We start from the raw sequence: 27,793 nt of genomic DNA, 5'->3' as shown, positions 1-27,793 counted from the left end.
GCAAAATCAAGGTGATGCTGACTGTCTTCCTTGATGACAATGACAAAGGAGTACTATAAAGATGATCTCCGACAACTCTGTGACACAGTTCGGTGCAAAAGACCAGACTTGTGGACAGCGAAAAACTGGCAATGCATCATAACAACATCCCCGCACATTCATCCCACTTGATCCAAAATTTATTGGCCAAACATGGAATTACAGCCATTTGCCAACCTCCCTATTTTCCAGGCATGGCTCCTTGTGACTTCTGGTTGTTTCCAAAATTGAAGACACCACTGAAGGGCTCCCGTTTTGAGAACAGAGAAGAGATAATGCGGAACACAATGATGGAGCTGAACACCATTCCAAAAGAAGACTTCCAGAGGTGTTTCCAGCAGTGGAAGGATCGATGGGCTAAGTGTGTGCAAGCACAAAGGGCCTACTTTGAAGGTGATTAGGGTCCCAACCCCGTTAGGTATTTGAAATATTTTTTCTGGCCATAGGTCGGATACTTTTTACACAGGCCTTGTATCTCACGATCTCTCATGGTTTCTCGGTGAAACTGATCTCCACTGTACTCTCTTGTGTCCTGCAGAGTTGCTGTTTCCATTTCATGCATAATATTTCAAGACCCAGCTACTTTCTTCAGGTGCTGCAAGTACTGCTGTTATGTGTCCTCTCTATCTGGTTGGATACCAGGCAGCAAGTACACGTAACAGGAAAACTTGCAGCACCTGAAGAGGACAGCTGAATCAGTCATCGAAATATTGTGCATAAAATGGAGGCAACAGAAGAACACTCAGAAGAACACTGTTAGTATTTATCTACAGTGGTAACACGTGGAGTCTATGCACTGAGCAAAAATTCTTCTGTGGGTGAAGTGGGATGTCCAGAAGGAACATTACAGTTTACAGTTAAATTTGAAAGCAAGCCACATGTCAGGCATTTCCTATCTATGGGTAGTAATCAAAGATTTTGACAGCAGGATTATCATTATGCACCTCTTTCTGAACTGCACTCAGTTTTAATGAGTAATGAAGTAAGAATAACAGTGTAATTTTTCTGGTAATTATGAAAATCAGCCCTTCTGATTTCAAATGTATTATTTATGAGCCATGTTCAGAAAGTAAGTGTACTATTACCATAACAGGCAGTGGCTTTTTGAGGGGTAGTAACTAACAAGGGAACATTCCCAAGCACCAGTAAACGATCTTGATGAAACTGTGTGTGTGTGTGTGTATATGTGTGTGTGTGTGTGTGTGTGTGTGTGTGTGTGGAGGGGGGCGGGGGGGGGGGGGGGGGGGGGAGATAATGCAATACGTATTTTCTTGTTTGTGCCCAATTTGACCTTAAAGGGTAAAATACACCCTATAAGGTAATTTGTCATATTGGGTTTGGAGGTAATATTTTAGAAATGGTTATATATGAAAAATGTTTCTATATGAAAGTTGATGTGTCATTAATGGTCTTGATAACTGTATGATCGAATTTTGTAATAATTTGAAATTTTTCAAAATACCACACAACCATTAATGAATTTTGAAAAAGAAAAACTTTTGTTACATCATAAATTGAAGAAGCTTTCAAGCAACATACATCCATGTGTAATAAAGCTCGTCTCTGAAATGCCATTTTTGCAAAATAAGCTATACACAATGTGCGGACAGAGTATTTTCAACATACCTAATTAAAATATAAATATCTGTTATTAGTATATTTATTCTACATGTTAAATTGTTATTTTAAATTTACTTTCTTTTTCCTTTTTCACCATTTCACACATGTCTATTACATTAATTGAAAATAATTAGTAACTCATTATGATGATACAAAATCATTTTCATTATTTAATCTGTAAATAAATGCTTAAAAAATAATGTTTCCTTACACGATGCACATAAAATGAAAGAAATTTCTTCACATAATATACACGATGGAAAACACAATATAAAAAAAAAATTGTCAGGATTTCAAACTGTCGCAGGTGATCCTCTAAATATCCTGATTTTTATCAGCCACATTTCAGTACATTGGCAAGCCTGGACAAAAAGAATTGACTATGTACTAGTGACTGCAGCATATTTATATTGTTTCTCAAGTGGAGATTGACATCAGAATTGTTCATCAGAGCAAGATCTGAAAATCTTGTCAAAGTTTTTCCAACATCGAAAGCGATATATATCTCATTTGCTGTTGAGCCCTTGGGAATCATCAGGTGAACAAGTTCCATGTCCTCAGGCGTGGTGCTCTATACGGTTCTTTCACACTGACAGCCCTAACAATCTACCAATTCTACAGATGTTTCTCACTCACTGGGAAAGAAAACATCTTTCAAATACTTTTTGATCTAGTCAGCCATTTGATTACCAGATTTTGATGCTCTTACGAGAGCATCTGGGGCTTCAAAAAGAGATTCTCGAATTCTCAATCCAACACATTCTTTTAAAACTATGAAAAGGTGGGTAGTCAGAGAGAAAAAATAATTTTGACCTTCATATCCGAGGACAATAAACTTATTCATCTGGTGATCCCAAAGGACTCGACAGCACAGGTACAGACTTGGTTCATATATGACTTTTGATGTTGTACGAATCTTATGAGAAGATTGTCATATCTAGTTCTAATGAATGATTTTGATGTCAGTCTCCATAAAAATCTGGTACACTTGTTTTGTGAAGATGCCTTGTATAATAAAGGTCTTTAAAGAAAATATGTACTGTGATGCTGTAGTTAATACATCTAACTCAAACAAAGAATGGAAGGTCCAGTATGGAGTAACAGTACAGAAAGGATAGACTGCTACTCACCACGAAGAGGATATTGAAATGCAGACAAGCACAACAACAAAAAATTACTAGGAATATTTAAGTTTTCCTACAAAGTCCATCCTTTGAGCCTCCAGGCGCTCAGGCCTTAGTACCTGGAGACAATAGCCATTCATGTGAGAGTAGTTGTTGCTGTTGTTGTTGTTTTTGTTATTGTTGTTGTGTGAGAGTTTTACTTCTGATGAAGGTTTTTATCTGAAGGCATAAATATTTTTAGTATTCTTTTTTGTTTCTACTATGTGTGCATTAATGCCTCCTATATGTGGTAAACAGTTGTCTAGAATACAATTGTGGGTGGACATCACATATTATTTTTATGGAATGCTTACCATGCAATGAAACTTACTTTCTTAAAGATGAATTATGCCAAAAGATATATGACAGTATTGAGGGGAAATAAGCAAAATATGTTATCTTAATGATTTGTTGTTTTCCTCCAAAACTTTCAACGAGAAAATGCAACAAGCCTAAATTTTGTTGTTAAGAACCTATAAAATGTTTGTTATTTCAATTTAAATCCTCATGAATATGCATACCTAGGAAACCTGGAAGGTTCTGGTGTCCTTATTATCCCTTACCCAGTTTTATATTTGTTATTGATGTTATACCTGTTGATGTGTAGAATGAAATATACATTTGCAGAAAACCATATGATAATTCTCTGAACATATTCTTACAACTTCTTCTGTTGCTGTAGGTTATTAACAACAACAAACAAAAAAAAAAAAAAAATCTGCAACACTAATTAATTCTGCACGATTGTGTTGCACGCAAGTCCATTTACATATATGAGAAATTTGTACTTGTGACATGTATATCACCATAAAAATAAATAACTAAATAAAAGAAGAATAAGGTACAAAATAGAAAAACACTATTAATATTTTTGTGCGTGGTTTTCAAGCTAACAAAAAAGTAATGCCTCATCTACACGTTTACGGAAAGAGTTCCTCATATAGACCAGGAACATTTTATTCTACAGCATTGAAAAGAAAATTCTGTTAGTAACTTATGTTCTCACCTCCATATCCATCCACACAAGATAGTCTCCTGGCATTTTAAGTCGTTCACACATTCTCTGAGGTGATGTCTGATAAAAAGCAGCAGTTGCAGACGGCAGTTGACCTGAAAATAAATCATGATTCAAAATTTATTAACAGCTAGAAGGAGCTGTAAAGCTTACTAACAACAAACTATAAGCAGTGTTCATTTACTCAATTTGACAGTTATTCAGAACAACAAATATCATTTGGGAGTATATGTACTGGCACATAACTGGAAGAAACACCAAGGCGCTGTGACAAAGCAAGCTGGGATGATTTTACTTTCCCTCTTGTTTTGCCATCTGCCTCCTTAAATTCGTTTTTTCACTTTTTACGATTTACCATTAAGATACGTGAGTATAATCTGCATTTTCATAAAAGACAAAGATTGGTCCTTAGTTTAAAGAATATAACAACAAACCTAATTTTGTGCTTAGTTTTATGTATGTAATTGATTTTCTATTTTATTTTGACTATGCCTAGTTAGTATCTTTTGTTATAGGGTGACATGAGTAATTGTTTTGTAAGTTACATTCTATTATTGACATATAAACAAATATAAATTCTGTACTAACTATAAACATTTGAAGGAACAACTAATAATATTCTTAAAGGATTTATTTGGCTCTATTCGAAAACATGTTAGCAAAGCCAGCACTTAATTCCACAGTAATTGACAGTTTTCTCAAACATATTGTTTACGTAACTACATATGTTAGTTTCCTCCTTTAAACAAATAATTCGGGTTAACCCTTGCAGTAGAAGAAACTGTTAAAAAGACACAATTTTTTGATGTATGTAGTTAATTTAATGAGTTAAGATTTAATTGTAATTTCTGTAAATTTAACTACGAACAGTGTGTAGTTTCAGTACCTATTATTGTGAAAATATATAAGAGCTCGGTTGTGGATCATGAAACAGTCAGTCCAAGGCCAAGTTTCAGTCGAGGAACCTGTGTTGGTTAGAATGACAACAATGCATCAACTTAACAGTGTAATAAGTGTTACACAATTAGGCCATTTGTTAAAACAGTGACAGTGTCTGCTCCACATGTACCTTTCTATTCTTCAAGAACTGCTCATAGATGTTCAACAGGAAACTACTGTAGCAGTATGTGGATGTTAGCCTGCAAACTATTAATGAGGTTTACGGGAAGTTAGAACAATAGTGCACTGGCCGTATGTAACTGTGTATTATTGGGGGGTTATGAAAAGTGAAAGTAAAAGACTGTGAAACGCAACTGTGCATCTGTCGGCTACATTATGTACAGTAGTCAGTGTCAGAATCAGCAACCCATTTTTCAGACAGTGTAGCAATGGAGTACTTTGACACTGAGGACACCAAACGAAGAAATAAAGTAAGCAAACTGCTATGTAAGGTGCCTTGAGTGAGGAGTATTGTACGTAGCCGCAAACAACAAGGACTCGCAAACTTTGAACAGTAAACTCAACAGCGGTTTACAGTGCAGTACAACAGCAGCCAATCAGCGAGCAGGTTCTATGGAAGCAGCCGCTGAGTACAGGAGCAGCCAATCAGCATGCAGATGGACACAGCTGACCGGAGATAAATCGCATTCGGGAGGACGACGGTTCAATCCCGCGTCCGGCCATCCTGATTTAGGTTTTCCGTGATTTCCCTAAATCACTCCAGGCAAATGCCAGGCTGGTTCCTCTGAAAGGGCACGGCCGACTTCCTTCCCTAAACCGATGACACCGATGACCACGCTGTCTGGTCTCCTTCCCCAAAAAACAACCAACAACCAACCGGAGATAAACAAGACGCCTCGCTGAGAGCCTTACACTTTCTGGTGACTTTTTTAACTGTCCCCCACGAACGTCTCCATGTCAGTCTATTTTTACCTCCATTTTCTCCCATTACTCTGTTTTATGTTCCCCTTTTTTATTGCCTTCTGTATGTAACATTTCATTCTTATTTTAGTTGTCATGTCACTCGGCTGAAGAGCGGCGGATTGTGCCGCTGACAGCCCTCCCCTGCCCATACAGGGCAGGGGAATGAAATCACAATTAAAAAAAGAGCCTTACAGCTTGTCGCAGCCGTGCAGATGATGAATTGGATGACAACTGCTGCTGCTGCTGCTGCTGCTGCTGCTGCTGCTGCAGCAGCAGCAGCAACAGCAGCAGGATACGAGTGATTGAAAAATAATGTATTTCATAGCAAAATCTGTTTTGTATTTAGTGATACATAATGAGTGACCTTAACGAACAAAACAGTGTGTCTGAGAACAAAGCTGTAGTGCTTAAGTTTTTAAGTGATCAGAAAGACCTAAGTGGGACTGTTTCTGTAGATGCTAGTAATTATAAATCAGACATGAATGTAACTTTGAATCATGGGGGTGAAAGTCCTATTGTAGATGAAATGATAGAAGTGTCATCTACATTGTGTGGTGGTGTGAGCGAAATGGATGAAAACAGTACTGAAGTGGGTGAGATCATTAAGATTAAGGAGGAGGAATCTAGTAGCAAAAGTCAGCAAGGCAACAGTTTATGGCAGATGGAAATTTGTAAGCGATGTGAAGGCAAATTATGAGTAGTTTCAGTTGTTTGAATAATATGAGTATGAAAGAAGACATTAGTGGTATGGAAGATGACATTAGTAGTATTATAAAAGACATTAATAGGGTGGAAAAGAAAACTGATAGCATTAAAACTGACATGGTTAGCTTCAAGGATGAACTGAAGAAAGAAATTAAAAAGGAGATTACAGTAGTCAGCTCTAATCTTTCAGAATGAAATAAGAAGTTTGAGGCAGTAATGAAAGATTGTCGTGAAAATACAGGGTGTTACAAAAAGGTACGGCCAAACTTTCAGGAAACATTCCTCACACACAAAGAAAGAAAATTGTTATGTGGACATGTGTCTGGAAACACTTACTTTCCATGTTAGAGCTCATTTTATTACTTCTCTTCAAATCACATGAATCATGGAATGGAAACACACAGCAACAGAACGTACCAGCGTGACTTTAAACACTTTGTTACAGGAAATGTTCAAAATGTCCTCCGTTAGCGAGGATACATGCATCCACCCTCTGTCGCATGGAATCCCTGATGCACTGATGCAGCCCTGGAGAATGGCGTATTGTATCACAGCCGTCCACAATACGAGCATGAAGAGTCTCTACATTTGATACCGGGGTTGCGTAGACAAGAGCTTTCAAATGCCCCCATAAATGAAAGTCAAGAGGGTTGAGGTCAGGAGAGCGTGGAGGCCATGGAATTGGTCCACCTCTACCAATCCATCGGTCACTGAATCTGTTGTTGAGAAGCGTACGAACACTTCGACTGAAATGTGCAGGAGCTCCATCGTGCATGAACCACATGTTGTGTCGTACTTGTAAAGGCACATGTTCTAGCAGCACAGGTAGAGTATCCCTTATGAAATCATGATAACGTGCTCCATTGAGCGTAGGTGGCAGAACAGGGGACCCAATCAAGACATCACCAACAATGCCTGCCCAAACGTTCACAGAAAATCTGTGTTGATGACGTGATTGCGCAATTGCGTGCGGATTCTCGTCAGCCCACACATGGTGATTGTGAAAATTTAAAATTTGATCACGTTGGAATGAAGCCTCATCCGTAAAGAGAACATTTGCACTGAAATGAGGATTAACATATTGTTGGATGAACCATTCGCAGAAGTGTACCCGTGGAGGCCAATCAGCTGCTGATAGTGCCTGCACAGGCTGTACATGGTACGGAAACGAACCGGTTCTCCCGTAGCACTCTCCATACAGTGACGTGGTCAACATTACCTTGTACAGCAGCAACTTCTCTGACGCTGACATTAGAATTATCGTCAACTGCACGAAGAATTGCCTCGTCCATTGCAGGTGTCCTCGTCGTTCTAGGTCTTCCCCAGTCGCGAGTCATAGGCTGGAATGTTCCGTGCTCCCTAAGACGCCGATCAATTGCTTCGAACGTCTTCCTGTCGGGACACCTTCGTTCTGGAAATCTGTCTCAATACAAACGTACCGCGCCACAGCTATTGCCCCGTGCTAATCCATACATCAAATGGGCATCTGCCAACTCCGCATTTGTAAACATTGCACTGACTGCAAAACCACGTTCGTGATGAACACTAACCTGTTGATTCTACATACTAGTACTGTAGAGCAATGAGTCGCATGTCAACACAAGCACCGAAGTCAACATTACCTTCCTTCAATTGGGCCAAATGGTGGTGTATCGAGGAAGTACAGTACATACTGACGAAACTAAAATGAGCTCTAACATGGAAATTAAGTGTTTCCGGACACATGTCCACGTAACATCTTTTCTTTATTTGTGTGTGAGGAATGTTTTCTGAAAGTTTGGCCATACCTTTTTGTAACACCCTGTATAAAGAAAGTAGAGCAGAATACTAATGAGAAATTAACATTAATGAGTAGTAAACGTGTAGAAGAGAGAAAGAAACTTTGTGATGACTATAGTAGGAGGGTGGAGCAGCCTGAAAAACGGTGTAAAGATGAAGTAAAAGCAGCCAGGAAATTTTGTGCTGAAAACAGGGTTAAACTTGTGAACCAAATTATTTAGAAACAGAAGTAGAAACCAAGTATGCAGTAGTGGTAGAGGAAAAAATGTTGAAAGTAAATAAAAATGTAAATTCCAAATTGGCTGAAATGGAGAAAAAGATGGAAGAGGTATAAAATCAAAAGCATAGAGTATGCAGTGTCCCAAACAGTCCTTCATTTGTTAGTTGTAAAAAATTTAATAATTTTGAACCGTATGGGGAAGTGCATCCACTGGATTTCATTAGGGAATTTAATGATTTGCCTGAAAAAAGGTGAGGAGGAACTTACTATAATAAAATTAAGTGATGAAACAGCGTGCTTTTATGTTGCACAGGATGTCCAAAGTGTCAAAATGGATGTTAAATTTTTAAGAGAACATAAGGAAGTCAGGTGTTTTGTTTTGTGGTCTAATACTGGAAACAAAGATCAACTAATTAGCCAAATATTTGAGGACTGTGGAAGTGACAGTGGGTCTGATTCTGACAGTAGTTGTAATGATGATAGCAGTGATGAATCCAGCAGTGATGAGGATGAGGTATTTGAATTTATAATAATGATGCCCATGTGGTAACTAAAGAGAGGATAAACGAGGGTAATGTTATGCCTAATGAAGAGTTAGAGTTTGAAAGGGGGTAATGAGGAAGTGATTGATTGATTGATTTCTTTATTAATCCATGTACCAATTTACATTGTGTGGGTTTCGTCAGCAAAATCATATACAATACAATATACTTACAATTTATACACGTAAAATTAATATTTATACACATTTTTGAGGTATCTTACATTAGTTTTATATCCTTATGTAATTTTCTTGTAGTACTGTACAATTCTGGATTTCATATTATAATTATTTCCTCATGAATTACAATGATGCAGGTTACTTTAATTACACTACATATTTTAATTCAGATAGTTCGTTACTGCGTAGTAACTTTTATTTAATAAAAAAAATTTTAGTTTTGTTTTGAACTGTCCAATTGTGTCGATATCTTTTATATTTTGGGGTAATTTATTATATAATTTAACGGCATTGTACAACAAGCTCTGCTGAGTTTTAACTTTATTTTTCCTCTCTAGATGCAGATGGTATTGGTTTCTAGTTTCATAGCTGTGTACTAAAGAATTTTTCATATAGCAGTCAATATTTTTTTTACATACATAATACTTTGAAAAATGTATTCACAGGGGACAGTTAGTCTGTCAATTGACTGTCTCTGATAATCAATTTGGCAAGCAGGATGATAGCTTTTCCAGGGAAAGGATTAATGAGGATTTGTTGTATGAAGAAGAACACATGGCAAGTAAAATGTCAGTGTGGCATCCTGTAATAACAGTAAGGGTACAAGGTATACATGTTAAGTGTTTACTAGACAGTGGTAGTGATTTGAATGGCATGTCACAAGCATTTTTGAGTCAATTAAGAACACAGAGGGTATAGTAGTAATACATGTTTCTGGAACAAAAATTAATAGTGTTACTGGTAAGCTATCAAAGAGTGTGAAACAAGAGGTACTATTAACTGTGGAATTGGCGAGTCAGCTGTTGGAGGGCAATTTCATGGCAATTCAAAATATCAGCATTGATGTACCATTTGAGACTATTTTTTTGTGCAAATAGAAAGTAGGAGGTTCAGCATCCTCAGTTGGATTCATTATGTGGGGATAATGCTTACCCCAGCTGTCTGTCTCATTTTTCATGTTTCCTGAGGCAGTCAAACTCTTCTATTATCCCATCTGTAGTCTATAAGTGAATCACAAACATTCTGTCTTCGACTTTCATGTAATTTGTGCAGTAGGATACTTAAGTTTAGGAATATGTTAGAAAAAGTATGTTGTGTCAGTTATAAGTAATGCAAGAAAAGGTGTCAGCATATGTGGAGGATAATTAACATCTGAAGCAATAAGCTCATAGGTGCAGTAAAGAATCATCTTGAATACGAGATATTAATATTAATTGCGGTGTAATAGAAGTGTTTGTGTTCGGTGCAGTCAGTATATGAAGATAACTAACTACCCATAGAAATGTGTCATGGTACAGTCTTTTCTAAAATTAAGGAATTACAACTTTAAACATAGTTGCCTGAAGTAATGTGTGTGGAACGAATAAGCAAGGTTTGTATGTATATCACGATTCAGGCCAGAATATCAAGAAATTTGCTAGAATACAGTGAAATAATAGTTTTGCTGAGTGATAATTTTGTCTGAGCAATAATTAAAGTTAAGTTTGCCTTTGCATAAGGATCTGTTACTGTGGAGTGTTTCTGAGTAGCATCAATTGTGCATTAAATAAGCAGAGCAGGTGTTTATTTATTAGATAAAGAAACAATAATGAAATAAGAAAATAATGAATAATGTTAGGGTCTTAAGTGTTAGGGAGTCTGTCTCTGCAGTAAGGATATTTTTTGAGAATTCACTCCACCAGTTACCTTTCTCACTTAGTTAAGTAAAATAATGGAACTGACAGACATGATTGAGTAATGAAAAAGATAACTGTATACAAACAAATGTGTGGTGTAACTGTATTGATGATCTAATTTTGAACTAGGCAACATTGGCTACTGTGTATGTTGTGCAATTCATGACACCTAAGCTGGAATGAGAGATTAACAGAAAGAGCAATATTTTTGTGAGGTACAGCACATGTAACACTACATCATTGGGTCTATAGATTATCTAAAAACTTCATTTGTGTTCTGAGGAATTATGAGCTTAAAGTGGTAATACTGGGATGAAGAAAAGTAATTCTGCTGATTAACTGATAACTGTGATGCTAGACTCATGTGGACATTCAGACAGGTCAACTATTTGGTAACATTTTGTGAGAATTTAATTTTCTGTTTGAACGAGAGTAGTGCTCAGAGTTGGGTAGACTAGTGGGGCTACGATTTGGTACAACTTCCATCCCCTTAATTTTGAGTTGAGTTGTAATTAAGTTATGTGATGGTGACTATCCTTTTTTTATAATGTAATGATTAGTAAATCTATGCTACTGCACATCTTGAGTTTTTGCGATTTTGCAAATGGGAAAGAAACAAAAATCTTTCAAGTTTAACCAGTTTCAGACAGTTATGACTTTGAGTCATGTTTTGTAGTGTAATGTGTACTTGATTTTAAATTTTTATTAGCCCACACCTTTCATACTATAGTCAATTTAGTGTAATTATTGTAATGTTATAAGAACCATGTATTTATTTATGATGTAATGACTATATCATTTGTCATTAATTTTAAATGTTTTTTTCTTAGACTAAGTTAGAAGAAAAAGTAAGTGTACTAAAATAGGGTATTTCGTCTAATTTTTTCATGTACTGTGGCGGAGGAGAACCACCTCCAAGGGAATTAATTGCAGTGCATTTCCTAACTAACTTCCACTTGGACCTGTTGAAGGCATGGAGAGCTTCATGAGAAAGTGCGTTAAAGCCGATTGAAAAAGTGGAAGTGCTTGTGAAAATTACTAAACATTGAGCAAGTGAAATTTTTTTGTCCACACATGAACTGCAATGCGCAGTGTAATTTAACTCTTTGCTGCCCATGAGGATTAATTTTTTTGTTAAGCAAGACAGGACTTGTATCAAATTATATGTATCTTATATGTATATAATCATCACTTACCCAAAAAGGACATCATGTATGATGAAGATGCCTAAAATTTTATTAAAAGTGTATCTTGTAGATGTTTTGTACAAATGTATGATACACTACTTCAATATTTTGTATGGAGATTTTTATATGGTAACTTCATATAAGTTAAAATTTGAAAACACAGATGTAATATTTCTTTTTCTGTAGATGTTAAACCCAATTTCTGGTGTCACTTGTGTCCACTGAACTGCCCATTTAGCTATTTGCAGTATCTATCTCATCAATCCAACGAGGGGGTGATGTGACGAAGCGAGTTGGGATAATTTTACTTCCCCTCTTGTTTTGCCATCTGCCTCCTTAAATTCGTTTTTTTCACTTTTTACAATTTACCATTAACATACGTGAGTATAATCTGCATTTTCATAAAAATGAAAGATTGGCCCTTAGTTTTAAAGAATATAACAACAGATCTAATTTTGTGCTTAGTTTTATGTATGTAATTGATTTTCTAATTTATTTTGACTATGCCTGGTTAGTATCTTTTGTTACAGGGTGACATCATCAGTAATTGTTTCATAACTTAAATTCTGTTATTGACATACAAACAACTATAAATTCTGTGCTAATTATTAACATTTGGAGGAACAACTAAGAGTATTCTTAAAGGATTTATTTGGCTCTATTCGAAAACATGTTAGCAAAGCCAGCACTTAATTCCAAAGTAATTAACTGTTTTGTCAAAAGTATTGTTTACTTAACTATATATGTGAATTTCATCATTTAAACAAATAATTCAACTTAACCCTTGTAATAGAAGAAATTGTTAAAAAACGCAATTTTTCGCTGTAAGCAGTTAATTTAATGAGTTAAGTTTCAACTGTAATTTGTGTAAATTTAACTTTGTACAATGTGTAAGTGCAGTACCTATTATTGTGGGGATATATAAGGGCCGGTTTTTTGGTCACAAAACAGTCAGTCCATGGCCGAGTTTCAGATGAAGAAACTGTGTTGGTTAGAACGACAACAATGCATCAACTTAATAGTGTAATATGTGTTACACAATTGGGACATGTGTTAAAACATTGACAGTGTCTGCTCCACACATACCTTTGTATTCTTCAGGAACCGTAAACATTGTGGTTTAGCTTTTGCTGCTCGTAGATGTTCAACAGGAAACTATTGTAGCAGTATGTGGATGTTCGCCTGCAAACTATTAATGAGGTTTATGGGAAGTTAGAACAATAGTGCACTGGCCATATGTAACTGTGTATTATTGGGGGGTTGTGAAAAGTGAAAGTAAAAGACTGTGAAACGCAACTGTGCATCTGTTGGCTACATTATTTACAGTAGTCAGTGTCAGAATCCACAACCCATTTTTCAGCCAGCGTTGCAACCCAGTACGTCGACACCAAGGACACCAAACGAAGAAACAAAGTAGGTGAACCGCTACAGTGCCTAAAGAGGCTTCTCCAAGATATCTGGCTATCAACATGTCATAACATTGTGCTGCACGTTGCTGTAGAATAAATACTTTTTTTATATTAGCTGCACTGCCCCAGAAAATTATGCCGCAGGACAGTACCAAGAGAAGTGACACACATATCTGCAGATTAACAAAGTGAGAGAGATTTCAAAATGTCAAGCAGGCAGAACTGAGCTGTTCAGTTAACACATCCACACACTAGTACTGCCTAACTTTATTTATCCATCTGGATTTATTTATCCATCTGGATGACTAAGAATTTCATACTTGGAGCTGCATCCAGTGTGCGCCCATATTTCTTATCCTTTAAGTCATTTTCATTTCCTTCGAAGTCTCTTGGTCATGCAGCCACATGGATTGGTAATAGTAGAATGAATTTTGGACAGAATAATGTATCATCATTATGGTTATTCCAGCTAACATCCTCTGTCAAAGGGTTTGATCAAGAGTGTTTCAAGCACAACATTCACTGACAAAACCTAAGAACACACATGACTCTTTGTTTGTTTGGAACTACACAATTAAAAATCTTAACGCACAAAGCTGTTTGCTGTGAACCGGCTTTAAGCCTGTTCATTCTCTTATCTGTATTTGAATATCTTATACTTTTATCAACATCTCATATCAGTTTCTACACTTTCTTCAATGCCTTTGGTAAGCCATTTATCTAGGTCAAAGACAGCAGTGGACCAAGTATCAAACCTTTTAGGACACATATTTAATGTTTCTCTTCTCCATATTTAGTTTTATTCCTGTAGTATAACTTGTTAATGTGAACCTATGTTCCATGTTGTTAAGGTGATGATGATGTTATGTACACCCTTTATAGTAGCTCATCACATTATCCTACCTGTGCATGTCGCCTCATCTCTGCGTAATTAGTGTGATGCGCAAAGGCTAGACAAAAATACAGAAACACCAAGAACAACAACACATTACCACATCTAATATAGTGTAAGAAAACTGTTGGCATTCAAAATAGCTTCCAGTCATTTCAGAATGGATAAATACAGGTTCTGTTTGGCTTTCAAAGGAATCTTATATCCTTCTTCCTGCAAAATAGTGGCAAGTTCAGGTAACGATGATGGAGGTGGATGGCTACCACACGTCCTTCTCTCCATGGTAGAATAAAGAGCTCAATTATATTGGCATCTGGTGACTGTGATAGCCAGGGGAGACGTGACAACTCATCCTCGTGCTCACAAAACCAGTCCTGGATGATACAAGCTATGTCACCAGAAGCTCTGTCATCTTGGAACACAGCATCACTATTGGGGAACAAACAATGTACCATGGGGTAGACTTGATTAGCCAAAATGCTTATTTGATAGCAGTAATGTGACATGCAGAGTACCCAAGATGTCCATGGAACCCCCGGCTCCTTCCATTCTTGGGATGTAAATTTTGTCAGAATTTGGAAACAGTGTGAAACAAGACAATGACCAAATGACTTCTTTCCATTGCCGTATGGTTCAGGTTTTATGGCTTTGGCACCAGGTTTTCCTGTTACTGGCATTTGCATCAGTGATGAGTGGTTTTGGAATTCCAGATTCTCCTACAATTTCCAGCTTTCGGAGCTCCCTTCATGTTGTTTTGGTGCTGACAGGATCTGTGAGTGTGACAAGCTGTTCTGCAGTGACTTTTGAGGGTATCTTCTTAATTTTCACCACAGTCCTCTTCAATGACAGTCAACACACAGTTTCATTCACAGTGTGACTTGTCTGATGTTTTTCTGCTTTCTCTGTATGTGAGATGAATCTTCTACACAGTCTCTCTTGACACATCAAATACTTGTTACTGAAGCACCCATTATATGAGCACCAATAATTTGCCCACATTCGAAGTCAATGAGCTCCGACATAATGCACTCACAACTACAAACAACACTGTTCTCACCATGACTGATGCTTGAACACATTGAGGGCACAATTTGTGGTAAAATACAACAGGGCAACCTACAGGCCGGGTTAGCATCTGTATTCATGTTCAAGCATGTATTTCTTGCAGTGCTTCCATAATTTTGTCTATTCACTGCATATCTATTTGAACCTGTTTACTGCAGTCAAGCATGGGTCTTGCTCTACTATATTCACCCCCCCCCTCCCCCCCTCCCTTTCCCATTAGCAAGCTGCTTGATGCCTCAGGACTTTTCTTGTCAACCGATCAGTTTTTTTATACGAGTTGTGTAATAGATTCCATTTACGTCCAATTTGACTCAGTACGTCATTAGTTATTTATTCATTCTAATTTTCAGCATTATTCTATAGCACCACATTTCAGGAGCTTCTGTTCTCTTCTTGTCATGTATCAGTTGCTGAAGAGTAGCTGCAGAGCTTAGTGACTTCTTGGGTTGGTGTTACATTACTTGTGGTACAGACAAGAACTGATTGAAGACGGGTAGGGACTGTGTCTGTTGTGTATGGATGCAGGGAGAACTGGCCGCTGTCCGTAAACATCTGTAAGCTGTTTTGGCCGCAGTCCACAGGACTCAGGTTACTGCCATGGTGTTGGGGCACCTGAGATGAATGCTTTGGCACCTTTGGAGCCTATGTTGTCATCTTGGACACCTGATGCTGATGCACCTTCCAATTCGCATGTCGCAGACAGTTGATTGTCACTGACGAACAGTGGCGGGATCGTGGATCTCTGAATGGAATGTGACAGCAGGTACAGGCCACAAGGCTGCCCCTTTACACCTCAAAAACAGTTTTGAGGAATTGCCCACTGCTGAAAATACACTGAGCCAGCACAGGATAGCTCACTTATTGGGACTGTAGTCAGCCTTCCTAAGAGGTACGAACAAGTGCAGAGGGTGGGATTGCTTATTCATTGTGAGCTCCAATTTTAGGCATGTAATGGAGCCCCTAAGGGAAATTGTGTGTGTGTGTGTGTGTGTGTGTGTGTGTGTGTGTGTGTGTGTGTGTGTGTGTGTGTAGGGGGAGCTGGAGTTTACGAGTACTCAACAGTGAGATTATTAGGCACCCATGCACTTATTTTAAAAGAATGAGGATGAAATGCCTAAACTTGCTGTCATACAGTGAGCGGGGGGAGGGGGGGGGGGCACCTGTAAAATGATACTCATTCACCCACTCCAACTTCACCCGCGTTGATCCAAACAATCACTATTTTATATGCCTTAAGACAATGGAGAAAGGCTGAATGATCCTGTACCTGGGATTAAAATATAAGTAAAACGACAGAGAATATGAAAGATAGGCACAGGGAAAGTTGATCACTTATGAAAAGCATTGGTGAGCCAGTCACCCTATTAACACATTAAGAGCATCACCCAAAGCCTTAAGAAACATGTTGGACAAATCATTAAACTTCATAACTCAAACCACATTCATTTAATAGTCACTTAAAATAGAGGGCAGATGTGTCGCCAAATCTGCTGCTGCCCTCTGGTCTGAAAACAAAACACAGTCTAATAAAATGCGGTGCACAGTGATCTGTTCACCACAAGCACCAAACTTTGGAGGGTGCTCTCCCTGGGGTAAGAAGCCATGCATCGTAGGGCTGTGGTCTATGGAAAGACGAACAAGGAGGACCTCATTTTGTCTGCCTTGTCAGACGGAAATATGCCACAGTCACATTGTGGGCTTTACTATACTGAGCTTATTGCCTGTCACTCCCTATTGACACCTGACTCTGTACCTCAACAGTGAGACAATAGCATGCACGTGGATGGCACACTGAACAAACTGAGGATCATGAGACACCTCCTTTGCTGCTACATCTGTCGCTTTATTCCATGCAATATTCATGTGCCCTGGCGCCCAGCAGAAGGACACCTTTCCCAGCCTTTGTGAAGAAGGGCAGTTCAAATTTTCTCTTAGCCTCGGTGTAGATCAGTCCGTCCAGGGTCCTGTACTCCATGATTTTCCTTTCTTTCTGGAGAATCCTGCAGTCAGGCGAGTGAGGCGAGTGGTGCTCTCCGCAGTTGACACAGATGGGAGGCGGGGCACATGGAGTATTGGGATGTTATGGGCGTCCGCAATCTTGGCATGTGACGCTGAAAGGACAGCAGGAAGCCATATGGCCAAACTTCCAGCACTTAAAGCACCACATCAGGGGAGGGATATAGGGCTTTACATCACACCGGTAGACCATCACCTTGACCTCCTTGGGCAATGTATCACCCTTGAAGGCCAAGACGAAGGCACTGGTGGCAACCTGATTATCCTTTGGACCCCGGTGGATACGTCGAACAAAATGTACACCTCTCCGCTCTAAATTGGCATGCAGCTCGTCGCCGGACTGCAAAAGAAAGTCTCTGTGAAATATGATAACCTGCACCATATTTAAGCTGTTATGGGACGTGATGGTTACAGAAACATCCCCCAGCTTGTCACAAATGAGTAACTCCCATGACTGGGCAGAGGATGCTGTTTTGATCCAGACCCAGGTCTCATTTTGGACTAGCCCACCACCTCCCCGAACTTGTCCTTTAAATGCTCAACAAAAAACTGAGGCTTCATCTTCATTAAAGATTCCCCATTAGCTTTCTAACATACAAGGTACCAGGGTGAATAAGATCCGATGCCGTCCTTAGTGTGATGTTCCTCCCATGGCGTGGCCAGTGAGGGGAACGATTTGGGGTCGTACTTCTGTGCGTTGAATTGAGCTCGTGATCACTTAGAGACTGCTGGTGTTTCACCACCAGCAAGAGATGATGGACTACGCTTCATTGCGTGTCATCTGCCCTGATGCCACCCACTCCGTTACCAGGGACCCTCCCCACAGGCACCACCCAGCCGCAGCAAAGGCCACCTGGCAGGAGGGCCATTGCCGGGAGTCCTGATGCCCCAGGGGGATGGGCATCTACCCCTTGGCATACATGGGGAGTTAACGGCACAGGCATCAGCAGAGCAATCCCTGTGTGGTCTGGGGGCTACAACCAACAGGGTACATGGCGGCTCCACCACAACGGACTGGCTACTGTGCTGGATATCAGGTGCAAGTCCATGGTCATCGTCGACAATAAAGGCCGAAACATGTGAAACTCCTTTTAGTCGCCTCGTATGACAGGCAGGAATACCTCGGTCCTATTCTAGCCCCCGGACCCACAGGGGGATAACCAACGGATTCCCCCTGTTTAGACTTATCTGTAAATACAGCTACATAGTTGTTGTGCTCATTTAAAATGTCATAAAATATAATATTAAAAACAGAAGCAGGAGTGCAATCTATCCTGTACTCCACTAAACCTAATATTACTTGGTGCCTCTGCAGTAACCAGGGTGGCAGTCAGTTAAAATCACGGATTTGAGCTTGTATGTGCCCTACGCCAAGGGGCTCCAAAAGACACTTCGTGCAGATCCCAAATGGCCTCCTTGCCATGGACAATTGGTAAAGAGGCTTTCCATAAATGGACTAGCAACAGTATGGTATGGTGGAGAACTGGGGACGTATACGCCTGACACATCATGAGGAGTTGCCGTCAGATATTAAATGATGGTTAACCAGCTTCAGCACAGAGGCTGGGCAAGGGGGCTGGTCCTTAAGTGCTTGTGGCCAGCCTGATCCCTTCATGGTGTAATGCACCATTTACCTTCAGGCAAGAAGCTCTCACAAGGTTCACATAAAGGCACAGTGAAAAATAATGTTAATATATTGCATCAGAATATCAGGGGATTTAAAAAAAAAAAAAAGGTAGATGAGCTTCTTGTCTGTTTATAAGATTTAGAAACTGAGGGTGGAAGAGATGTGCTATGCCTGTCTAAACACCATATAGTCACAGGTATGGAAATGATAAATATAGGTGGATATAAGCTTTCAGCATATGTAAGTAGAGACATTATGGAGAGAAGAGTAGGTCCCATACATGTTAAAGTCTGTCATAGTGTGAAAAATTTGGAAACTCAAAAATTTTGCATATGGCAATATATAGAATAATGTGAATGTGAGCTTAAACTAAATAATGGCACTTTTATAATTGTAGCCATGTATAGGTCCCCAACTGGAAATTTCAACTATTTTTGAAAAACTTGGATTCTTTGTTGTGCTATCTGTCAGACAGAGGAAAGCAAATTATTATTTGTGGGGATTTCAATGAAGATTTTCTGAAAGAGTCTGACAGAAAGCTTGAACTTGGAAGTATTACTTTATTCTTTCAATCTGACATTATTTATTGATTTTCCTACTCAGGTGGTACAGGAAAGCAGCACACTGATAGATAATGTTTCCATAGACCAAGATAAATTTAATCAAATAAAAACTTTTCCTGTTAAGAATGGTCTGTCTGATCATGATGCACAGTTAGTTACAGTATACGATAAACCTCCATACAGTAATGAAAACAGTCCTCCAAAATAGTGCGTACAATTAATGATTTAACAATTCAAAATTTTAGGGAAAGCTTATACAGTTAGACTGGATGAGGTGTACAGGGAACACAATGCTAATTTAAAATTTAATCTATTTTATGATACCTTTGTGAGTATATTTGAAAACAGTTTCCCTAAGAAAACAGTGAAACATAATTGTAAGAAACCATGTAAAAACCCATGGCTTACTAAATGGATGAAAATATCTTGTAAATGGAGAAGGGAACTGTATCTTTTATCTAGGAGGATTAATGATCCTCAAACAGTGAAACACTATAAGAACTACAGCACTGTATTAAGAAAAGTTATTAGAAAAGTCCAAAAGTATGTGCATTATGTCTGACATTAGCACATCTGATAAGATTAAAACAATTTGAAATACTGTTAAAAGGGAAACAGGGCAATAGAGAGCACAGGAAGACTGTATTTCTATCAAACACAATGAAAAGTTTGTTAACAAGAAGTCAGAAGTAGAAAACATTTTAATAACGATTTTTTAAGTGTTGTAGAGAAAAGAGGCTCCAGCTGTTCATTACTAAATGCAAGGCAGTATATGGAAGAGGCAGCACCTATGCAATTTGATAAAATTGAAATTCAAACCACCTCTTCTTTTGAAATTAGGAAAATAATAAATTCACTCAAAAGTAAAAGCTCGCATGGAATTGATGGAATTTCAAACGGAGTACTAAAAGCTTGTTCCCAACAAATAAGTAGGATTCTCAGCCACATATGTAGTAGCTCACTGAAACAGGGCATTTTTCCAGATAAAGACTGAAATACGCTATTATTAAACCATTGCATAAAAAAAGGTGATAGATCTGATGCTAGCAACTACCACCCAATCTCACTTCTGACAGCTTTATCCAACGTTCTTGAAAAAGTAATGTATTCAAGAGTAGCATCACATGTTTGTAAAAATGAAGTACTAACAAAATGTCAATTTCATTTTCAGAAAGGCTTTTCAAAAGAAAATGCTATATATGCTTTCACTGATCAAATATTAGATGCATTGAATAACTGAACATCACCCATTGGGATATTTTGTTATCTCCCAAAGGCTTTTGATTGTGTGAATCATGAATTTCTTCTAGATAAGCTTCAGTATAGTGGTATGAGTGGGACATTGCATAAATGGTTTAATTCATACTTAACTGGAAGAATGCAGAAGGTTGAAATTAACAGTACAGATGGTCTGCAAAAACCAGCAGAGTCCTCTAACTGGGGAGGTATCAAGAATGGTGGCCCACAGGGTTCAGTCTTGGGTTCCTTATTGTTCTTAATATATATTAATGACTAGCCACTCTACATTCATGAAGATGCAAAGCTAGTTCATTTTGCTGATGATACAGGTATAGTAATCAAACGCAACAAGCAAGAATCAGCTGAGGAAATTGCAAATAATGTCTTTAAGAAAATTATTAAGTGGTTCTCTGCAAATGGACTCTCACTAAATTTTGAGAAAAAACAGTTTACACAATTCTGTACAGTATATGGCATAACACCATTGATAAATATAGTCTATGAACAGAAGTTTGTTGCTAAAGCAGAATACTCAAAATTTATGGGTGTGTGCACTGATGAGAAATTGAATTGGAAGAAACACAATGATGATCTGCTGAAACGGTTAGGTTCAGCTACTTATGCTATATGGATTATTGCAATTTTTGGTGATAAACATATCAGTAAATTGGCCTACTATACCTATTTTCATTCACTGCTTTCATATGGCACCATATTTTGGGGTAATTCGTCATTAACAGAGAAAATATTCATTGCACAAAAGTGTGTGGTCAGAATAATAGCTGGAGCCCACACAAGATCACCTTTCAGATATTTATTTAAGGGAGATGGAATATTCACTGTACCTTCGCAATACATATATTCACTTATGGAAATTTTTCATTAATGACCCATCCCAATTCAAAAATAACAGTGAAGTACGTAGCTACAATGCTAGAAGAAAGAATGATTTTCACTATTCCGGATTAAATCTCACTTTGGCACGGAAAGGGGTAAACTACGCTGCCACAAAAATCTTTGGTCATTTGCAAAATAGTATTAAAAATCTGACAGATATCCAACCAACATTTAAAAGTAAATTAAAAGAATTTCTGAATGACAACTCCCTCTACTCAATAGATGAATTCTTAGATACGAAGTAGTAACTGTAAAAAAGTAAAAAAGAAAATAAATAAAAAACTGATTAATTATTTTGTGTAAAGAAAACTTATGTTAAAGTGTAATGTTCCACATCATTACGAAATAATGTATTCATGATCTATGGAACAAGGATTAATGTATGTATGTATGTATGCGTGCATGTATTTGAATTTTTTGGAAAAGCATTTTCACCTTTATCATGAAAAAATCAAATATATCCAAATCCCTGTTAAAAATTAGATTAATATATCCGACTACAAAACAGGTTTGTAATTCAAAATAACTAAAGTAAAAGAATACTACAAAGTTTACACAAAAACTTATTCCTTGTCAACCATTTACATGAAACCCTAAAACAGAAAGGAAATTATGGCAACAGTAATAAACTAAAAACTTAACAATTCATTTATAGTTTCTAACAAAAATAAAAAGTAACTGATTCGCTGCCTGTGTCTACATAATGTGCTTTTTTCTGCATGTAAACCCTGTAAACAGACAACTCAACACGAAAAATAAGAGCTCTCCAATCTCAGCTTTCATCTTTTAGCACTGGCTATTCATAACGCTCAAACCAGGTACAATCCTCAATCACAACACCATTTTTGAGCAGAGTTTCAAAAAATTAGAATCAGTAGGAAAATTTTTTGTAGTATTCAACCCCACATTACTTTTGCAGCAAAACAGACTAAGTTTTCTTTCATTAATCCATTTTATTTTATATTTTGACTCTGCTTGTCTTTAAACATATAATGCAAAAGTATGAGGGAATATTAGAATTTCTCACTCTTTGTTCGATGTCTACACTTATTACTGGAAATAACAGCAATAAAAAACAGAACATCACTTATTTCAGGAACCAGTTATTTTCAGCAGTTTTAACGGTCAGGTTAAACTGGACATGAAATAAACTGATGCATCTGGAAAATGGTTATTTCAACTGCCATCCCTAGTGCCCAGCTCAGGTACCCCAGGGTAGCCCGTACCCAGCTAATGAATGCTGAGCCATTAAGCGTCAGGAAACAGCGGGCAGGGTGAGAAAGAAGATCAGTGTCCACTTTGTTTGCTTTCCAGGGGCCTTGTCCAAGGTCTGGAGGAGGGTCTGCACCCACCTGCAAATTGAGGCTGATGTAGGCACGAACGATGCTTGCCGCATGGGTTCAGAGGCCATCCTCATTTCCTACAAGTGACTGGCTGCTTTGGTAAAGACCGTTAGCCTTGCCTGCAGGGTGGGAACAGAGCTATCGTTTAGCAGCATCATTCTCACAATCAATCTCGGTTGGAGCTGAGTGGAACGCTTAAGCTAGAGGCTCAGCAATTCTATGATGATCTTTTACGTGGATTTCCTGACCTCAGCTATTGGGCGGAAAATTGTTGGATCCCCCATGTAAGTCAGGCATGTCTCACACCAATGAAGTGGCTACTAGGGTAGCGGAGTATGTGTGGTGTGCACAAGTGGGGTTTTGGTCGGGCGAGTCCCACACCAATGAAGTACCTACTAGGTTAGCGGAGTATGTGTGGTGTGCACAAGTGGGTTTTTTTGAGACAGAGAAATCCCTCCACAGGCACGATAAGGTGCATTCCAATTCCAGGCAGGGTAGCATTTGTCATAATAGTTCAGAGAAAGAAAATGTTAATATAGTGGTAGTTTGCTGCAGGAGTGTCAGTGGAATAGCCCCAGACCTAGTCTATTTATAAATGGTAACAATTCCCAAACAGTACTAGGAACATAAAGCTGTCTGAACCAGATGTTAATAGCAATGAAATTCTAAAAACCAACTGGAATGTATATCACAAAGATAGATCGAACACTGGTGGTGGAAGCATGTTTATAGCCACAAAAAAATACAGTAATATCTAGTGAGCTTGTTACAGATTCTGAATGCAAAAAAGGGAAAAATGTTACCTGGAATGACTAGTGTGACACTCACTGATATGTGCCAAAGGTACCACACAAGGCAATGCACCTCACTTGCCAATGAAGAACTGTTCTGGAAGGTAGTTGAGGTATTATTGCATGGTGGTATGTTTACAACAGATGAAGTTGATTCCAATATATATCTACATCATCTCTCACTGGCAAACGATACATGAACTTCTTTTCTATCACATGCATCCACTTGTTCACCTACAGTACGCTGCAGGTGATTTGTACTTTCAGCAAGACAATGCACTATTCTTGAGAACTGTCCACACTCATGACAGTGGTGTATGACCCCCATGACTCTAGACATTAATACTGTGGAGCCCAGCTGAGATGCCATTGTCCACTATGCTGAAAGTCTTGTGAAAGCTGTACAGAACAAGTACTACTGTGCAAATCTAGTTCACAGAGCTCCTGCACCATATCTGCAAATCCTCCTAATATGAGAGATCCCTCAACTACCCATCTGCTTAGGAAGTACCACCCCATTCCTGGAATGGAACAACTTAACCATATCCTCCATCAGGCATTCAATTGCCGTTCAATGTGCCCTGAAATGGGCGATATCCTTCCTTCCTCACTCAAAGTGGTTTTCCATTGCCCACCCAACCTACAAAACATCCTGGTATCTCTTTATGCCACATCTATTCCCTACACCTTACTATACATGGCATATCTGTATGAAAGGCTCAGGTGAAAGACCTGTCTCACACGCACCCAACCAGCCCATCCTATTCCAGTCTCCTCAGGGGTAGTGCACAGCAACAAGGTAGAGCCACCTGTGAAAACAGCCTTGACATACACAAAACTTTGCTTCAATTTCTGAACAGCGTTTTACATGTGCTTGATGACCAACCAGAAGAACATTGTCCAAAAACTTAAGCAGTAATTTCAATGTTTCTTATGTGCTAGTCTACCACTCAATGCCTCCACCATATAGTGAGCATTATCTTGACACTCTCCATCATTTGTATTCCATCCATTACTTTCCAGTGCCGTATTAATGTTACACCTTCAAGTATTATCACAGATTCTCTCAAGTTTTTAAAGGTAGGGAAATAAAGTTTTTGCTAAGTTATGGATTCTACTGTGTCTAAATAATGTTTATTTATTTGTCCTCTGACTGTTTAAGGCACAGTGCAAGCCTCACTGATAACTTGTTTTTCAATCTACCTACCTTTAGTGATTTATATCTTAAAAGGATAACATAAGGTAAATCTAAACAGTCAAATATTAACAGTAACATCTGCTTATCAGTTGGATTTGAATAATAAAATAAGAATACTGTCAAAATGGTTTGTGATAGGTAATATGGGAGAGTACAATAGTATGAGATTCATACGGCAGATTGTATGGATGATAAGTTAGTTTACAAATGACATGTTCTACATCACAGAGTAGCTGGGGTCTTGGTGACCTTCCTTTCCTTTTTAATCTCCCCAACCTATCCTTTCCCCCCACCCTGAGCAGGAACCAACAGTTCCAAAGTTGGCGGATGGTGTCACCACTTACACATTCTTTGATACGTGTGTATTGACAGCACCAAACATTTTGTTTCCTGAAGGTAAGTAGGCCTACTAGCCTGCAAATCAGTCTAATAATTCTATAGTTTTCTTGAATGAATTTGCCTTTGATAAAATGTAGTAATAAATGCAATATCCAAATTACTAAACTACAGTCTTCTTCATCAAGTAAACTAAAAGAATACAATTATTGTATAATGTCAAGTGCAATGCACTGCAAGGTTATGTGCAGTGAACTGTAAAATTATGACTGACTGGAAAGTTACTGTGTGGTTCATGAAGTGCTTGCACAGCAGCAAATGGTCACAAATGTAGACCAGAAGAAAATGCTCACTGCAATCAGGTGAAAGATGTCTGGTTTAAGGAACAATAAAAATTCAGCTGTCTACTCAATATTAAAGGAAACTTAAAACAGCTAAGCCTACATCTCAAGGGAAGTTGTACACCAACATAAAACTAAGCAAATGAAACAGACAGATATGCCCACAGCTAGATTAAAGAAAACACATTCTAGTTATGAATACCTGGGCATAAAATAATTTAATACTTTACCTTTACAGGTGTATCATGTCTCATTTAATGACTTGCAAACAAAAAATGAAAAATGAGTGAAAGAAAAGGCTTTCTACAATATTTTAGAATTTCAAAACTGTTCTAAAGATGACCTGAGATAGTAAATTATTTCTAACTGTAAACTATGTTGTATTTGCATTAGTATGTCAATAATTTATTTGATACTCCTGTATATTATTTTCTATGTACTGTAAAATTATACATATTTTATGTGCCTTATATTATTGTCAGTATGTGTACTGTAACAATGTCAACAAAACATATTTGTAAAATATATGTAATTTTCCTACGACGACATCCATTGCATAAAAATGCTCAAAGCTGGATCAAAATAAATAAACTGTCTGGCGGCTGCTGCCGCTCAAGAAACGAAACGGGTTACTTACAAACTCAGAGGAAGTACAGAATGTTACAATTTGTAGTCTTAAGGTAAACCAGACACCTACAACGTAAGCGGTGTTTCAATATGCATATATTACTCTTAATACGTTCATCGGATATGTGTCTGTTGTTTTCAAGACAGATTAGATTAGTACTTGTTCCATATATCGTGAATATGACACTTCGTAATGATGTGGAACGTGTCAGTTTAATAAAAGGTGTCTGTACAAGATATTACATTGGACAAAATATTACATGACACTCAATTTTTTTTAAAACGAAGGTTAGAGTGTAACACCTTCTCGACAGTTTCAAAAATGGCTTGATCAGATTAGATTAATATTTGTTTCACACACCATGAATACGACTTTTAACAAAATTTGCTTTAAACTATATAATTCAACGTTCTCTTTTTTTCTTTTAGTATTTGTGTGATTACTGATATATATAAAAATCAGCTAGTGAGTGGAAAAAGTTGTCATTCAGTAATTACTTTAATTAGTTATCAAATGCGCGTTAAAGAGGGAGGTAATTGGAGGAGACTGTTTTAACACATTCTGCCAGTTCAGAAGTCGTATATAACATACAGGTTTCTTACTTAGTTTTATTCTGGAGCGGCCAAAGTACTGAAGAACTGGTTGAAATGCGGCGTTATACAGACGTCTGCAATACATCTAACGCAATTCTTACTGAAAACGTCCGATATATGAATCTTCCTGCTAAACTAGAGCGCTTCTCCAACATTATAATCAAAACACACTTACTATACACCCTCTGCCCTCTAAAGCCCCTCTTTATTTTGATCAACATTTACGGGCTCGCAAAATCTTTGTAATTCCCGCGAACTATGAACCCAAAAGCAAGTGCATGTCAGCTAACACCTCGGTTGTTAAGAGCGTAATCCTTCGTGTACTCAGAAATGTGTGGCTTCTTCTGTACAGTGTGTGTCCACTACCAAATAAACATCCGCAAGCGCCTTGCACGTAAAAACACACCCAGTCCCCTGGCTAGTTGAATTCCGCAAGTTTCGTCAACTTGCAGAACTTCGACCCCATAGGTAGCTTCTGCAAGTTGTAGTGGACACAATTTCTTGTATCTTGCTCAAGTAGTTGCCAGTTACAAGAAGTTTTTATCAAACTGGCAGAAGTTTTGTGTGTTCAATACTCGTGCTAAATGCCAGTGTCGAAAGGGAGAATGACGCAAAGACAGATGGGCCGAATCAAATATAGCATTGGGACCCCTAAACATTTATCAATGATCACAGCAGCCAAACAACTGCGAAATGAATTTACCGATTACTTTTATGTTGGTAATTTTTACTTCAGAAACATCTAATCATAAATGAAAAATTTTTTCTTCCCATCCGTGTTCTGCCTTCATTATTTGAAAGGCATCTTCAGAGGCTAATTTTGTAGATGCTGACTTATATTTCTTCTTTTTTCTGTTCTACTGCTGT

General features: G+C 38.0%; 1 protein-coding gene across 1 annotated transcript in view; it reads right to left on the bottom strand.

Moving 5' to 3' along the window:
- The window catches only part of LOC126458216 (probable oligoribonuclease), an 81,590-nt gene extending 54,284 nt beyond the window's left edge, over window positions 1-27,306 (bottom strand). The window contains exons 1-2 of the mRNA XM_050095112.1: window positions 26,936-27,306; window positions 3,829-3,932 (exon numbers count right to left, since the gene is read on the bottom strand). Coding sequence (XP_049951069.1) covers window positions 3,829-3,932; window positions 26,936-27,011 — 180 coding nt within the window. The 5' untranslated portion in view covers window positions 27,012-27,306. The remainder of the gene's footprint in view (window positions 1-3,828; window positions 3,933-26,935) is intronic.
- Window positions 27,307-27,793: the final 487 nt, after the last annotated feature.

Source organism: Schistocerca serialis, chromosome 2 (assembly GCF_023864345.2).
Source record: "Schistocerca serialis cubense isolate TAMUIC-IGC-003099 chromosome 2, iqSchSeri2.2, whole genome shotgun sequence".
Classification (NCBI taxonomy): Eukaryota; Metazoa; Arthropoda; class Insecta; order Orthoptera; family Acrididae; genus Schistocerca; species Schistocerca serialis.
This window is presented reverse-complemented; position numbering and strand designations above follow the sequence as displayed.